Source organism: Eufriesea mexicana, unplaced genomic scaffold, assembly GCF_001483705.2.
Source record: "Eufriesea mexicana isolate 0111107269 unplaced genomic scaffold, ASM148370v2 scaffold107, whole genome shotgun sequence".
In the NCBI taxonomy this organism is placed as follows: Eukaryota; Metazoa; Arthropoda; class Insecta; order Hymenoptera; family Apidae; genus Eufriesea; species Eufriesea mexicana.
The window spans coordinates 1,209,622-1,224,266 of NW_016908335.1; the positions used below are offsets into that span (position 1 = coordinate 1,209,622).

Consider the following 14,645-nt stretch of genomic DNA (forward strand, 5'->3'; position numbering starts at 1 on the left):
CGGAAAACTATTAGACGACTCGTGGAAATCCAGGAAGATGCGCGAACGCGAGCATCCAAAGAGGAAACAGAGACCGAGGAAGAAGGGAGACCTATGATCTCTCTGTACGGAGCACGACGTAGGCTGTAGACTGGCGATAATAGACGGGAAATCGAGTCAACCGCGTGGAATTATCGCGAGGATTGGTGACAGAAGAAGAAGGTCATCGAAGAAATCGGGAAAATCGAGCAAGTCGGGAAAATCGCAAATTTCCGGGTGCGTCGGACGACGAGCGAGAATGAACTGTGACGAGTGAAGGGTGAGAACCGGGTAACGTCCGAGTGAAAAGAGGTCGAACGCGACAGACGGGAAATTGTAGAATCGCTGTTAGGAGGGATATCCTGCGGGTGAGCCGGTCAGCCGACGGTGATGGCATGAGGACATTAGTAAGGAAGAGCTGCGGGTCCAGCGAGGAGGAGGATGAGGATGGTGGTGGGCGTGATGGTCCTTGGTCAGCTACTGACGAGGATTCTGCTCGCTGCCCATGCAGGAGATCGACTCGCGGCTGCTCGCAGAATACTCAGGGACGTGCCGCTGATAGACGGGTGAGTGCGAGCAAATTACTACGGGGTAACCCACGCGAATATCCATAAAAACGGGAGTAAACGGAAATTCGTAACCGGTCGATCTACTCGCGGAACGTTGCAGCTCGGTTCGACGGCGATGGTAGGACGGTAAGTGGAATTTAAAACGAGATACACGGTACCGGGGGGTGAGAGTTCGCGTTTAGGGGCTGTAACGTTCGCTGTAGGAGCCTGAAGAGACCCGTCCCTCCTGCCGGTCCGCCGGTGCTTGAATTTTTGGCGTGCGCCACGGAAAATTGTTGAAATTTTAACGAATAACTGAAAACTCTAGCGTAATCGTTAACTCGAGTGCCGTTGAAGCAGGAGAATCGCAAGGTACGAATTTATAGCCGGCGGAGAACAATGTCGTCGTAACGACGCGCATGGACAAAGTTCCATAGCCGGAGCGTGCCTCTAATTACACCAGGAATTAAGCTCGAAAGGAATGTCCTTCGTGTGTCCGATTCGCGATCGAGCGTCGAATCACGGGGAGCCCAGGCTTTTTCGTCCTTTCCATGGAAATTCGTGCGCGTTCCTTGCCCTCTCGCGCTCGCGCTCGCGATCGGGACTGTTTCCGGGAACGATATCGAAGCTCTCCGTTTCCGATAAGGGAAATTTATTTTCCCGCGAGTCTCTTCTTCTCTCGCATTTTTCCTCGTGTCTTCTTTTCTTTTTCTCTCTTTTTTTTTTTTTTTTTTATTACTTTCCCCAGAATCGATGCATTCTCAGCGAACGGCGAAATTGGAAAGGGCGAGGCGAGTGAACGCGCGCCCGCTCGCAGGTAAACAGAGCAACTAATTGTTTTTCATTGGACCGCGATGTAAAGTTCGTTACGGGGAAATTTCGGGAACAAACCGACGAAAAAGTTGCACGGCGCCGAGCGGACAAAAGGAACGCGCCGCGGTTTCTGATACAATCGAGCGGGGACGCAAAAAACTGGCACGCTCGAAATTCGCGCACAATGCGGGACGCCGGTGTACCGCAGCGGACAAACTCGCGGACAAGACCGGAGGCCGAGGTAATAAAACGGACGAATGCAAAAATGCTATCCGCCAAGAGCTGGTCCGCGTGACAGCTTGAAATCGCCCCTTTATCCGGGGGACGAACGGCGCCGCTATTCAATTGGACGAAACTCGACAAGTCGTGCATTTTCTCGGCGAAGGTAACGAGAAAGTTTCGCCCCCGAGAAAGGAAAGACGTTAACGAAGAGAGGGGCACGTGAGGGGGGAAAGGGCGAGAGGAATTGAAAGAAGCAGGCGAAGGGACAGAACGAGGAAAGCGAAAGAGACAAAAGTTGGATGGAATTTATCTCGAGAATGGCCGTTGGCTATTGGTCTTTCGCTTTCTCGGGTTACGTCAAGGTAGATACGAATTTCCTCTGCCGGTGTCCGCGAAGCAACCGTGACTCTGGACCGTGCAGCACGTGCCCCGACGCAAGTCGGCGACGCCGTGTTTGCGTATTTCCTTGCCACCCCTGTCGAATCGAAAGGCAAGAATGGCCCTTGTCGCGGTGAAAATTCATTCCAACGATCGCCCCGGAAGAATCCAACATCGCTTGCACGATCCGGAACAACGGACAATCGAGTTTTCCTTCGTTCCTTCTAGCCGGAACGAGCAATTACGACCCGATAAAAATTGCCTCGACGTCGCTTTGCATTTAAATGGAAGGACATCCATCGAGCCGACGTGTGTCGTCTTTCAATGCGCCCCGTTTCGTCGCGAATACACGCGTCTCGGGGTATCGGGCTACGCGTCTCCGGCAACGTCTCGAAAAATAAACTGCGGATCGCGATAAAGAGCAGAACGATCCTTTTGTCGGTGCAAATTACGGTCTTCTCTGTCAGGCCTGTCGACCGTGGGGCAAGGAAGAGTCTTTCACCCCCTGGGTCGCGCGATAGAAATTCGAGGAGTCCTGCGAGAGGTATCGTCTATGAAAGGGTAGCACCGCGGGGTGGAAGTGGAACACGAGCGATTTCGCCGATTGTCCACGACCCGAAGGCGATTCGTTACCGATAACGAGTGAAAGCCTCGTCGGGCCTATTGTGCCCTGTATAATAGTTTGCATTTTTCCTCGGCATCGGCCGAGCGGAGAGTTCGCGGGGGGGCTCGGTAACAATCGCGCGATGAGCGTCGCTCGCGTTGTTCGCGAAACCGTAAAAACCTATGAAACCGGAGGAATTTTCGCCACTGGCCAATTCCAGCCTCGCGGCTCAGCTTCTAGGTTCCTATACGAGCAACGTGCGCGGGGAACAAAGAACCTCGTCGCCCGTGTTTCGCTGCCTTCAAAAAAGCTACCCTCTTCTCTCGTCTCGCCCTTCGATTGTGTCGAATGGAAGAAGAGAAAACGGCCGAAACGCGATCTTTCCTCATCGACGCGACATCGTTGCGGCCTTTCCTTGCCGGAGACTCGATCTAAAGTAGAAATAATGTGTTCGAATCGCGAAGAACCGAGAACTCGCGTCATTTTCTTCCTCGAGAAGCCTTCAACGAGACTCGACCGGCAATTATCAATTATCGTCGTTTGCCCGCACGTTAAACCGAGAACCAGGAAGATTTAGAGGACCAAAGCGACCATTTTTCGGCGAAAACGCGGAAATCAACGAAAATATTACCCTTCCGTGCAGGAGATTCGACCTGACCTAGGAACAAACAGGTATTGGAATCGCGAAGACGAGACGAATTCGGATCCCGAAGAACCGAGAACTCGCGTCATTTTCTTCCTCGAGAAGCCTTCAACGACACTCGACCGGCAATTATCAATTATCGTCGTTTTCCCGCACATTAAACCGTGTTGAATTGAAATGACGAGCTCGTGGAATTATAAATGCACTGACAAAACGAACAGAAATATATTCAATGAGAAGAGACGGTACAAAATATAAAAATATTTCTCTCTCTCTCTCTCTCTCTCTCTCTCTACGCACTGTTCAATTACACGATTAATTCGCGACTGACACATGAGACACGAAACTCCTTCCACCTAACGATATCCTATCTTTGTTTTTGGTTGCTCACGCGTTATAGCCGCGAATTTTGAATTCCTGTGCCCCACAAACCGCGAACCGGGAACGTTTAGAGGACCAAAGCGGCCATTTTTCGGCGGAAACGCGGAAATCAACGAAAATATTACCCCTGCGTGCAGGAGATTCGATCTGAGCTAGTAACAAACAGGTATTGGAATCGCGAAGACGAGACGAATTCGAATCCCGAAGAACCGGGAACTCGCGTCATTTTCTTCCTCGAGAAGCCTTCAACGACACTCGACCGGCAATTATCGTTGTTTGCCCGCACGTTGAACCGTGAATCGGGAGCGTTTAGAGGACCAAAGCGGGCATTTTTCGCCGGAAACGCGGGAATTAACGAAAATATTCGCCCGTGATGCTGATAACCCGCTCGGACACCGGCCTGTAATTACGTCGTTCAACGGCTCTGTTTATAGCGTTCATTGCCGCGCGGAAATATTTAATTACCCAGAGCGTTCCGTGCCGCTGGACCGCAAAGGGTGCCGGGCTGGTCTTGCCCTGGCAACGGTTCGGTGCAGAGCGGTTTCTTCGGGACCGCGACTCTTTTCAAACGTTCTTGCCGGTGGAAAGACGACGCGCGATAAGCAACTACCGGCTCGTTTCCGTCGTTTTTCGGGCACTCGGCTTGACCGAAACTCTCGCGAGGCTGCGCGAAAATGGGGTTAGTCTCGAGAGTCTCGCAAGGGCCTTCGTACCGCGTTCCTCGTCGTTAATGTGAGTCGCGAACCTTCAACCTTGCTCCCTGATTTTAACACGTCGAAATTCGAATGGCCGTGCGAACATCGACGATTCTATGGGCCTGGAAGCACCTATGGACTGGGTCGCGGGGACCACCGAGAGCTTTCCCTTTGAACGTCGACGTTCCTTCGGAACCCCCTCGACTCGCGGAGTCGAAAGTTGCGAGCTCGCGGCGTCGGCGTAGGGTCGTATCCGCTCAGCGGCGCATAAATATATAAGCACGAGGGTAACGCGGACGGAAACAGCGCGCAAGTAGCGTCCACGATGATGCTTAAAGCTTAAAAGCGGAAAAGGAGATTTAGGCCGTCGCGGAGTTGGCCAAGTTCTCGTGAACCCGAGCAAAGTGGATGGAGGAACGGCTACCTTGGTATCGGGGTTGGAATGCACGTAGATCCGAGTCAACCTTGTTTATTCTCCTCGCGAAACGCGGACGCGTATGATGTAGTAGGGCGATTTCATCGATCGCTGAAGAAATTCGGCGCTGTGGTGGATGGGACGTGCGATAAAGAGGAGATGGAAGATTTCTAAGAGAGAGAGAGAGAGAGAGAGAGAGAGAGTGGTGTATATAGAGATACAAAGCTCGTTATGCAGTCCTCGCGCGGTAAGGATCGGAAAAGGGCATATGGGGGGTTTGATATTCCCCGGTGCACACTGGCTGGGACCGTAACCGTATTCGAAAAGAATGCGGTCTACGAGGCAATGATAACGATCGCAATAGCCGTAGAGAAAGATTATCGAAGCCGCGGCACGTGAAACTGCTCCGAGTACGGTTATTACCGACTCGCTATAGAAAGGGGAGAGCACTTTTCCCGATTTCCGGAAGCATCGCTGAAAGTGCCGCGCACAATCGAAGGTTTCTTCCTCGCGCGTCCTACGTTGCACGCGGAGAGCAGGGGGAGAAGAGAAGAGAGAAAAAGGGGGAAAAAAGAGAGGCAAGAAGGAGAACGTGCACGCGCTATAAATCCTTTCATTCGGCCGGCGCATCGTAGCGGGACCTTACAAAGCTAAGCTTCATCCTCGGCATGCCCATCCCGCGCGCGGAGATGAGAGAGCAGCGCCGGATATTCGCAATTTCGCGCGAGTTTTTCCGAACTAGAAAATTATTCGTTAAAAGCGAGTCGCCCTACTTTAAGAGCCGATACTCATACGTGACCCGCGCGAGAACCTCTCTCCTCCGTTTTCCTTTCTCCCGTCCTCTCATCTCCGACGGAGAAACGTCCCGGGCTCGATTTACTTTGCCAGTACTTTCAATCCACTTCGAATCATTCGTGTGTCGATTTGAAACGATTTTCCGCCGTTGTACTCGAGCTGCCTCGCCCCGTTCCAGTTTCCAGACGAGAGAAATTAGGAAACAGGCGAGGAGTTCCCTCCCTTTTGATTCCTCTCGCTCCGATGGCGAGAGGGTGGAAAAAGGAGGCAGGAAGAAAGAATTCAAACGTGCGCCAGCGTGAAGGAATAGAAGGGAAACACCTTCCGAAAGGTTCGAACGGTAAAAAGCGCTGCCTTGGGAACGATGAGACGGTATTCGAATTGTTTTTGCGACGGACCAAAGTCTGTCGAGTCTATCGACGAAGCCATCTCGAGACGCCCTCTCTCCTTCGACTCGCCTTCTTCTTCCATTCGAAACAATGACTTCTTTCTCATCCAGACCTTTTCGCGTCTCTCTACACAGAACACGGAGAACACCTCCGCGAGATTTCACCATCCCCCGTGATCTCTACACCCCGAATACACCGATTGCCAAAATCGCGGCAAAAGCGTACCCCCGTTAATTACACGCGAGGACTGGGAAATTTTGTAACAACGTTGCTTCGAGTACCAAATTTCGATCGGAGATATCCCATATGTCGTCCAAAAATTTGTCCTTATCCCAGGAAATTTTTTCGTCGGGAGAAAGGAGAAAGGGGAAGGGAAAGAACCAAATGGGCGAAATTAACACAGCGCGATTCGGCAGAGATATTTCCGCGCGGTTCCAATTCTGTCCGAATTCGAGCAACAAAGACTATTTCACGCCAAGGATCTCTGTTCACGGCACGATACCCCGGTCCCTCGGAATGGAAACCGCCGGTTGTTCCGTATCGGCAGACCGGTTCGCTCCGTTCAATTTCGTTCGGATAGCTGGCGGGCGTGTCCAGCAGAGGTTCGCCTCGTCTGCCTCGGTTCCGTTTAAAGATCGTGTGCAAGCGCCAGTCGTTTCCACGATAACGGCCCATGTGAAATATACGCGTGTGCCTTTTGCCACCAGCGCCACCCACTCGCACCCTGCCCTCCGTTAATTCCATCCGGCTAACGAACTTCGACACAGAGGTCCAAATTTCACGCGTGCCCCGTGCTCGCTTCGATCGCAACATCTCGCGTGTCACTCGGGCTCCAGCGTAATCGCGCGGCCACCCTAGATCCGAGGGGAAAAGAACGCCGCGCAGGGGTGTTATCGCCTCCGACGCGATTAAGAGTGGACGTTATCTCATCGAGCGGAAGCGCCGCCATTGCGGCCGGAAGTTTAACCCGCGAGCTCTTTCGACGAGCACAAAGTCGCTACAAAAGTTCCCGTCACGCGGCTTTGTCACTATCGTTCTAATTAATTTTATTAACGAGCGCTGGAAAACCATCGGCTACGCGCAACTTTCGCGGGAATCAACGGACGTTCGTTAACGGTTCCGCGAGGCGAACGAATGGTAAAGAAGAGCCGCGATAACGATCGAAGTTCCCTCGCCGGAGAAAGGGAGTTTACGCTTTAAGCCCGGCATTGTGCGTCAGCACGCTCAGCAGCGGCAAAGAACAGGGACAGGGTGGGACCCAGGCGAATTATTAGCGCCGTCCGGCGAATCCAATTTATAAGAAAAGCTAAGATTCTAAGAAATCGGTTACCGTGAGATCGCGTTATACTGCTCTCCGCTCTTAACGAACCGCTCCAACCCGCCATCCCTGCGTGCTCCTATCCGCGCTCTGCTCGTCCTCTGTCCGCGAAACTTCACCGCGATATTATCTTCCGATGCGACTCTCTCGTCCACTGAATACCCGCTGCCGACGGAATTTCCGCTCCGTCCATTTTTAACGAATAACGTCGACGTAGGTTCAACGGCGTACAGTTGTATCGTTCCGCCGTGAAACGATACGGAAATCTTCGACTTTGGCCGGCATTTTCCACGCGACTCGATTGAAACGCGACCGGACCGGAAATCGTTCCGAGTCCTCGTTAAATCACGAGCGAGGGATCAACGATTCGAGACAGACTTATCTCGCTAAAGGGTAACGAGGGCCTGGCAAAGACGCGGACCAAGGGTGAGCAAGGAGAGGGTTCTTCGGCGTCTCGAAGGTCGCCAGAGGCAAATACCGGGCTACCTTCGAGGGTTAATTTTCGGTATAACCGGTCGACGATACGACAGGCCACGTCTGTCGAGACCGTGTTCGTGTGACACGCACACACATCGAGCAGAGGCGACCACGCGAACAGACACCGACTTCCGGCAGAGTTGACGCAGCTGTAACGTGTAACTCGATTTCGCGGAGTTAGTCGAAGGCGTCGATGCTGTCTTAGCGGGTGCAAGCTGCGGGTATGTAGGCACCGCTGCGCGGAAATCGGATCTCGGATCCAGGATTCTGGGACGTGACTCGAAGCTCGACCGTGTCGCGATCGAACGGTCGCGTCGTCACCGGGGTACCGCGAAATGGCAAACAAGGCCCGACAAACGAACGTGGAAACGCGTTTAGGGGTACCAGTCGCGTGACCGGAAGTCGGAAGAAGCTGTCTGGCCGATCGCGGAGCGGAGAAACGGCGAGGGCGTCGAAGGGGATAAACCCTGCGCGAAATTGGAACGACGTAATCGCGGAATATTTACTTAACGCGACTTGGCGGCCATTAAAAGCCAGCGCAATTCATTTACGAGCCTCTGGCTGGCATGGTAACCCTTATAATGTCAGGCAGATGTAACGCTGACGGGGACGATACACGGTTCCGGCACTCGCGCGAACTTTAATAACTTCATTGAGTCGCTGCACGCGGGTAGCTGTTAGACGGGTCGCAGAGGGGCCGACGGGGCGAGGGAACCGGTTAGAAAATAAATTGTCGCAGTGCCGTGCGTATTAACCCTCGACGGAGGGCGCTCCGACGCGAGGGGACGTCGCCAAGGATCCAAGGGAGAGGCAAGTTTAAAGAGGCAGTAACAAAGTTTACCGGATAGTCTGCCGGATTTTACGCTGGATTAGATTTTACGATTCCGAGCGCGAGGGCCACCGAAATAGTCCCGGATCTGCGGTTAATCGGCGAACAAATTAAAACGTAAAAGAAACCCCTGCCGCTAATGCTCCCCGCTGTCATTGCGAGCTACGTTAAGTCCGGAGAAATGGAGGAAAGGAACGGACCCGTGCGCCCTGCGACGCTTTCGCGATTCGTCTTCCGGGTCTCGTAACTCGTCCGATATCGAACGATTTAATATCCCTGCTGGAGGTGGATTCTGATAAAGCGGATCCGAACGTGCCGTCTCGCGAAAATATCTGACCGTATCTCGAAGGATCGGGCAATTTCCAGATGAAATTAGCGGGACCTCGCGTGTTGCGCTGCGAGCGCACGAAGGGGTGGAAAATATGGCCGCACGTCGGGACACATGAAACGAAAGGAGATTAAAGAGATTTTTGAGAAACGTCCGATTAAAATCCTCTGCGTTCCGACCGGACGATAGGCCCGAACCGTTCTGCTGAGACCGGAAGTCGTATTTGCATGCCTGGCGACGTCACTGCCGCCAGCAAACGGAATATTCGCCATTCGTATGCATATCGGGGCTAGCCACCTTATCGCGCTTTGCCAATTAACCCTCTCCTACCCTCTTGCGTTTCGTTTCGTTCCATTGACGCTTCGTTGGGGATTCGTCGCCGTTTCGCTGCAACCCTTCCGGCCTCTATCCTGCGAAACGACGACAATTCAACCGCGCTTTCGCGAAATCTACGCGCCGGATATGATTCGCCCCTTAGACGCACGTTGCATTCGATGAATATGCATGAGAACGGTTAACGCGAAAACGCTGGGAAAGTAGGAGAAAGCGACGGGACTCGTACGTATCCGGAAGTGTTCCAGTTTCGTCCCGGGGAGACGAGACACAGAGAGGCGACAGACGCCTCCGGCTAGAGGGCGGGGTTATCTCTTCGGTTGCACTTTGCTCGCCAACGGCGTAATTAGGGCAATTACGTGGAAAAAGACGTTGGTCGAAATCGCAGGACGCAGTATCCAATTTTCGTTCGGGCGACATTGACGAAGATCGACGAAGGAATTCGGCTCGGCTGTAATTTTGGCCGCTCTTTGTACAGCGGCACGTAATTAGGGCAATCATGCTGGGAAAGCAGCTTTAATGGAGAACGACAAAACGAAGAAACAAGATATCGGACGGAATTTTTTCTCCTCGTCGCCGTGCCGCGCGATCGATGAAATTTACCACGGCTGAAAAAAGGAAGGGAAGAAAAGGGGGTGGAAAAAGAATAATTCGGTCGGCTATAGGACCAATAAGCGGCGGAATTTTTACGACACCCTGTTATCGATGAGCGCAAACACGAGCCTGGCTGTCAGCCAAGCTCCGCCGACACTTTCCTGGATCGGCCACCCTTCGATACCGATGGTTAACGCTCATTTTGAAAGATAATTTTTTCACCGGCAACCACTCGTTACCATCCGATCCGCCATTCGCAATTCGTCAAACGCGCAGGGAAAAGGGGGAAGCAATCGGATCCGATTCCCTTTGCAATTTTTGCCCAAACTTTATCACAGGCGTAGATCCACGTGCGACGCGATTGATTCGAGGAAAATTCGTTCAATTAAAAATTGAAACCCGAGCGTGGATCATCGATCGGGCAAATATCGCGCGTCCACGACGAATGATGATCGCGGAAAAGGCTGAGGTTTCCCGATTAAAAATTTTCCACGTCGTGTTTGCGAATCGAAATGGGTCCGCAAACAATCTCGACATCGTTTCGCTGGTTAATTAATTGACATTGCGTAAAAATACAGGACAATTTTGAAACGGCCGTGTAAACTGCGCTATTTACCGATCGATTTGCCGGCCGATTCGGTTCAACGATTCTTCGTCACCGATCGAGAGCACCAATTTGCGCCCCCGCTACGCGTTCATTTCCGCCATAACGATTTCGATCGTCCTTCAAAACGCCTATTAGGACCCCTTCGCGTTCGATAGGAAATTCGAATCGGTCGGAAGCGTTCAACGATTCCGATTATGTATCCGGAGACGCGGACACGGGAACACGCATAGAGACGTACACAGGCACGTGCACAGAGACGTATACAGGGACGAATCCATAGGCGTATCCGGCGTGATAAGCATACTTCGTTCCATGCGATTCACTTCCGTATAGGTATGCGGTCGCACGTAGAGACAGTATCAAACGTTCCGGCTCTAACGCTTATTGGTTTTCCTAATTATTACCGAGCCGCATTGCGGCCATTGATCCGATCGTTTGTACGCCGCTTCGCGTATCGAAGGTTCGAGATATCGCGCCAGTCACCTCGCTCTTCGACTTGAAAATTCAAAGACGGAATCTACGACGAAATGCTTCCCGTACGCGGTAATCCGGTCTGAAAATCCAATCGCCGTTCGGAACGACTCGGCTGGAAAGAAAGCTGCTAGAAACAGAGCGGTAAATGGCCAATGGGAAGCAGCAACGAGGGTAATTCGAGCGAATCGTCGATCGCGGGAGCGATCACGCGGAATACGGACGCCGACGAACGTGTCGTGGCAAATAGGCGATACCGAAACCCGTTCGACCTGGCCTTTCGAGCAAATTAGGTACGAGACCGGTCGTTGAGATCGACGGGGATGAAGACGAGTGGTCCACGACCGGGCAGCAGTTATTACGCGGACGCGTCTCCCGGACGACGATGAAATTTAAGCAAGTACCAATGAGAAAACGTAGCCAGGCGAACGAGACACCCTCCGGAAATTTCTGCCCCGGAGATAAATCGGCAAGAAAGTCGTTGGATCCGGAATTATCTTTATTATCGTCGTAGTCGTTATCACGGCCGGCTGTTTCATCGTCACGAGCAGGTTAACGATCGAAGCGTGTCCGACCTTCCCAGCGTACCCTTAATCTCCTTTACTCCGGGGTGCGGCGTCTGGCGAGAAAAAGCGGGAGCCACGGGGAGATCGGGGGGCGAATAGAGAGCGAACAGGGGGCGTCAGGGCCGCGGAGTACCGGTTAATCGGTGGGAATGTTTAGGCAGCGAGTTCCGATCCTTGTAAACTTTTGGAATTATCGGTGGACAAATAGGACGGGAGAAAGAGGGGGCCGCGAGGGGGTCGGAGGAGATGGGAACACGGGTTGCTCGTTTGGTTACCTAATTCCGTTCCAAGTTAAATTCCCCTCGCACCACGTTCAAAGTGCATTCAGCCACCGTGCGGTGCGGTTCACGGCAAACGGTCGGCCAGATCCATCTCTGATTCAGGTCAGATTTGTCCGGGTAACAATACGCACGCACACGCTCGCGCGTTTCTTCTCTCTCGCCTGCGCGTGTGCATCCGTTCTCTCGTTCCGTCGTGCATCAAAATTCCTTTGTGTCGCGACCAATCTGTCTCTCGCGGCAACTCGTCCGAAATTGCTGGAATATTTTCGTTACGAGTTTGATATAATTACCGCTGGCGGGATTAGTCGACCCGGATACCGAGGCGCGAGCAATCGCCGCAAGAATCGGCCTGGCCGAGCGGGGCCCGCGAAACGATCGTCGGCGGGCAGGCGCGTTCTCGCGAAACTCATCGCGCGACTGCTGGCAAATATTTAAACGCTCTCGGTAAACGTGTATTCAACGGGGAATCGGCAGGGAAAAAAATAACGCAAATATTGCTCCATCCGTGTCCCTTTCGCGTTCCTCTGTGTTTCCCGTCTCTTTTCCTTCCCTTTCGCCGCGATAATTTTTCAAGCCCACTCTCCCGAGCCGCGCGCGTTAATTAAGCTCAACCGGGAACCAGGTAACACCGCGTTTCGCGACCCCGACGTCGTTCGAAACGCGGCAAACGCGTGGAAATCACGAACGAGACGACGCCGACGCCGATGCCGATGCCGACGACGATGACGCGTCGCGTATCGCGCCCCCCGCGCGATCGATTAATCGGTTATCGAACTCGGCGAGCTACACCGGTCGGGAAAAGGTGGCGGAAACTGGAAACAAAGTTGAGGTCGCGTCGCGGCGTTTAAAGTTGCCGCATTGTCGTGCGCGACGCGAGACGCCGACGAAACGCGGTTACGAGTTTGCCGCGTAATTACGCCGGGGGTGTAATCGAGAAATACAAGTTGGCGCCATCGCGTCCCTCCGAATTAGCCGGTGAGCCGCGACAGGCATCGGGGCGAGATCCTGCGGCGTTATCCGCGCGTCATCGCGCACAGCCGCGATTATTCAAATTGTTTCGTCGCGTAGGCGTAGCACGGGTCGCGTCTTCCCCCCGACGATTACGTCGAGTTAATTCGCGCGTCAGACGAATGAAGCGGACTAGGAATGCGACGCGTGCTTAGAATTATCCGGCCCGTAATACGGCTTAATGGGAATATGGCTTTCGAAGCCGCGTGCCTCTAACCCGCTGTCTCAGCCGGGTAATTACATTCGTTTCGTGGCTTAACCTACTGTGTTAGCTGCTAGAGAGAAAGGGGAAAAAGAGAGGACGAGAGAGACAGTTTTTCCGCTTCCTTTTTTCCCTTCCATTGCCTCGACTCTTCCCGCCTTTCATCGGTCGAAAAGTTTCTCGTTTACCCGGCGTAGTTAGTTTAATTAAAGCTTAACGCGAGCGCCACGCTGTCAGGGTTTAAACGAACACGTCCACCGGACGCGTTGGCCCTCGTGTTAAATTACCGGAGATAACGCACCGAATCGGTGGCTTAGCCGGAATCTTAAGACCGAGGGAAACCGGTGTAACGTCGATCGTAATAGCAGATCGGATAGCCGCATTACGCACGGTAGCGCAGGTCCGACCGAGCGAATTAACGCGCAACGAGGATACCGCGGCAGAAGCTGGCAAACTAGAGGCAGCGAGACACTAGTCGGCTAATGCTATTCCAAGACGCAAACTTTCCTACCTCGTCTACCACCCCCCTCGCTCGTCCATTTGTATCCCGCCGCGTTGTCTTTCTCCACGGTAACGTCCTCTACGTGACGTTACGACCCTCCAATGGAGTCGTCTCGAGCTCGCTTCGTCCCTCTCCCAGCCATCTCTCTAGCTCTGCCTTCCTCTCCGCGCACGCAAATCAATCGCGCGTGCGAATCGAGCCGATGCGATCCCGTACAAACATGCAGATATTAATATTTATGTTGTCGAGTAGCTCCGTGCCACTGGCCGGCACACGACAAATATATCGGGGATTTGCACACCGAGCACGGCCTGAGCTTTCTTCCGCGGATCCCCTATTCGTGCCTCGATAACAATGTTGACGTCTGCGCCCGCGACGAAACCGGCCGGCCAATATTTGCCCAACGTCCCTCCATAGAAATCCCGGCCAAGAGAAATCAGGGATTCCGGACGAAATAAGTCAGACGGGGTCCGGTCGGCCGGGCAAGTAACCGAACCCGTCGCGAAACTCTCGTGCGTCGCGACGCCGGGCTAATGCCATTGTAAGAGGCAAAGTTTACTCGCTTTTCCGTCCCTTCCCGCCGTATATCTCCGCCGTTCCATCCCGCTTCTCCGGACACCGCGCTGCTAGACCCGGTGTCCGCGTGCACGACGCGGCGCGTCGTCGCTGCGAAACACGGCCATTTCACGGTGTCGCGTCACACTCGATAAAACGGAACCTAGCCGGCGTGTACGTCCTCGTCGAGGTCGCGTTAAGGTGAAACGGTTAGGATACGTGGGTGTACGGCCGAAAGCGCGCCGCTGAACCGTGAATTATAAAGGAGACGTGTTTCCATTATTCGTTGTTCGTTTGTTCCAGGCACAACGACCTGCCGTGGAACATACGCAAGTTCCTGAAGAATCAGCTGAGGGAATTCAGGTTTGATGACCTGAGGGACACCCACCCTTGGTCACGGAGCGCCTGGAGCCACACGGATCTCAGAAGATTGAAGGAGGGTATGGTTGCAGCCCAGGTGAGCGCAATAATAACCGCGATAACGCGAGCTCCCGTGAAAAGGCATTAATCCAGAACAACGTGCCGGAGAATGTTCGGCGAATCCGGAAAGCGGCCGATGCGCATATATCGTCGGCGATGTAGACAGCGTCCAATTACTCGTTGCAGCATCGGCGTTGCTCTCCGACGGACCTTTCAGCCGCGAATTTTCTTCACGAGGTGCCCGGGCCCTAGT

The 14,645-nt window shown here is 53.3% G+C and overlaps 1 protein-coding gene across 1 annotated transcript in view; it reads left to right on the top strand.

Moving 5' to 3' along the window:
- Positions 1-459: 459 nt before the first annotated feature.
- Positions 460-14,645, top strand: part of LOC108555306 (dipeptidase 1) — a 68,873-nt gene continuing 54,687 nt past the window's right edge. Inside the window, exons 1-2 of the mRNA XM_017910884.1 lie at positions 460-584; positions 14,276-14,429. Of these exons, the coding sequence (XP_017766373.1) occupies positions 460-584; positions 14,276-14,429 (279 nt within the window). The remainder of the gene's footprint in view (positions 585-14,275; positions 14,430-14,645) is intronic.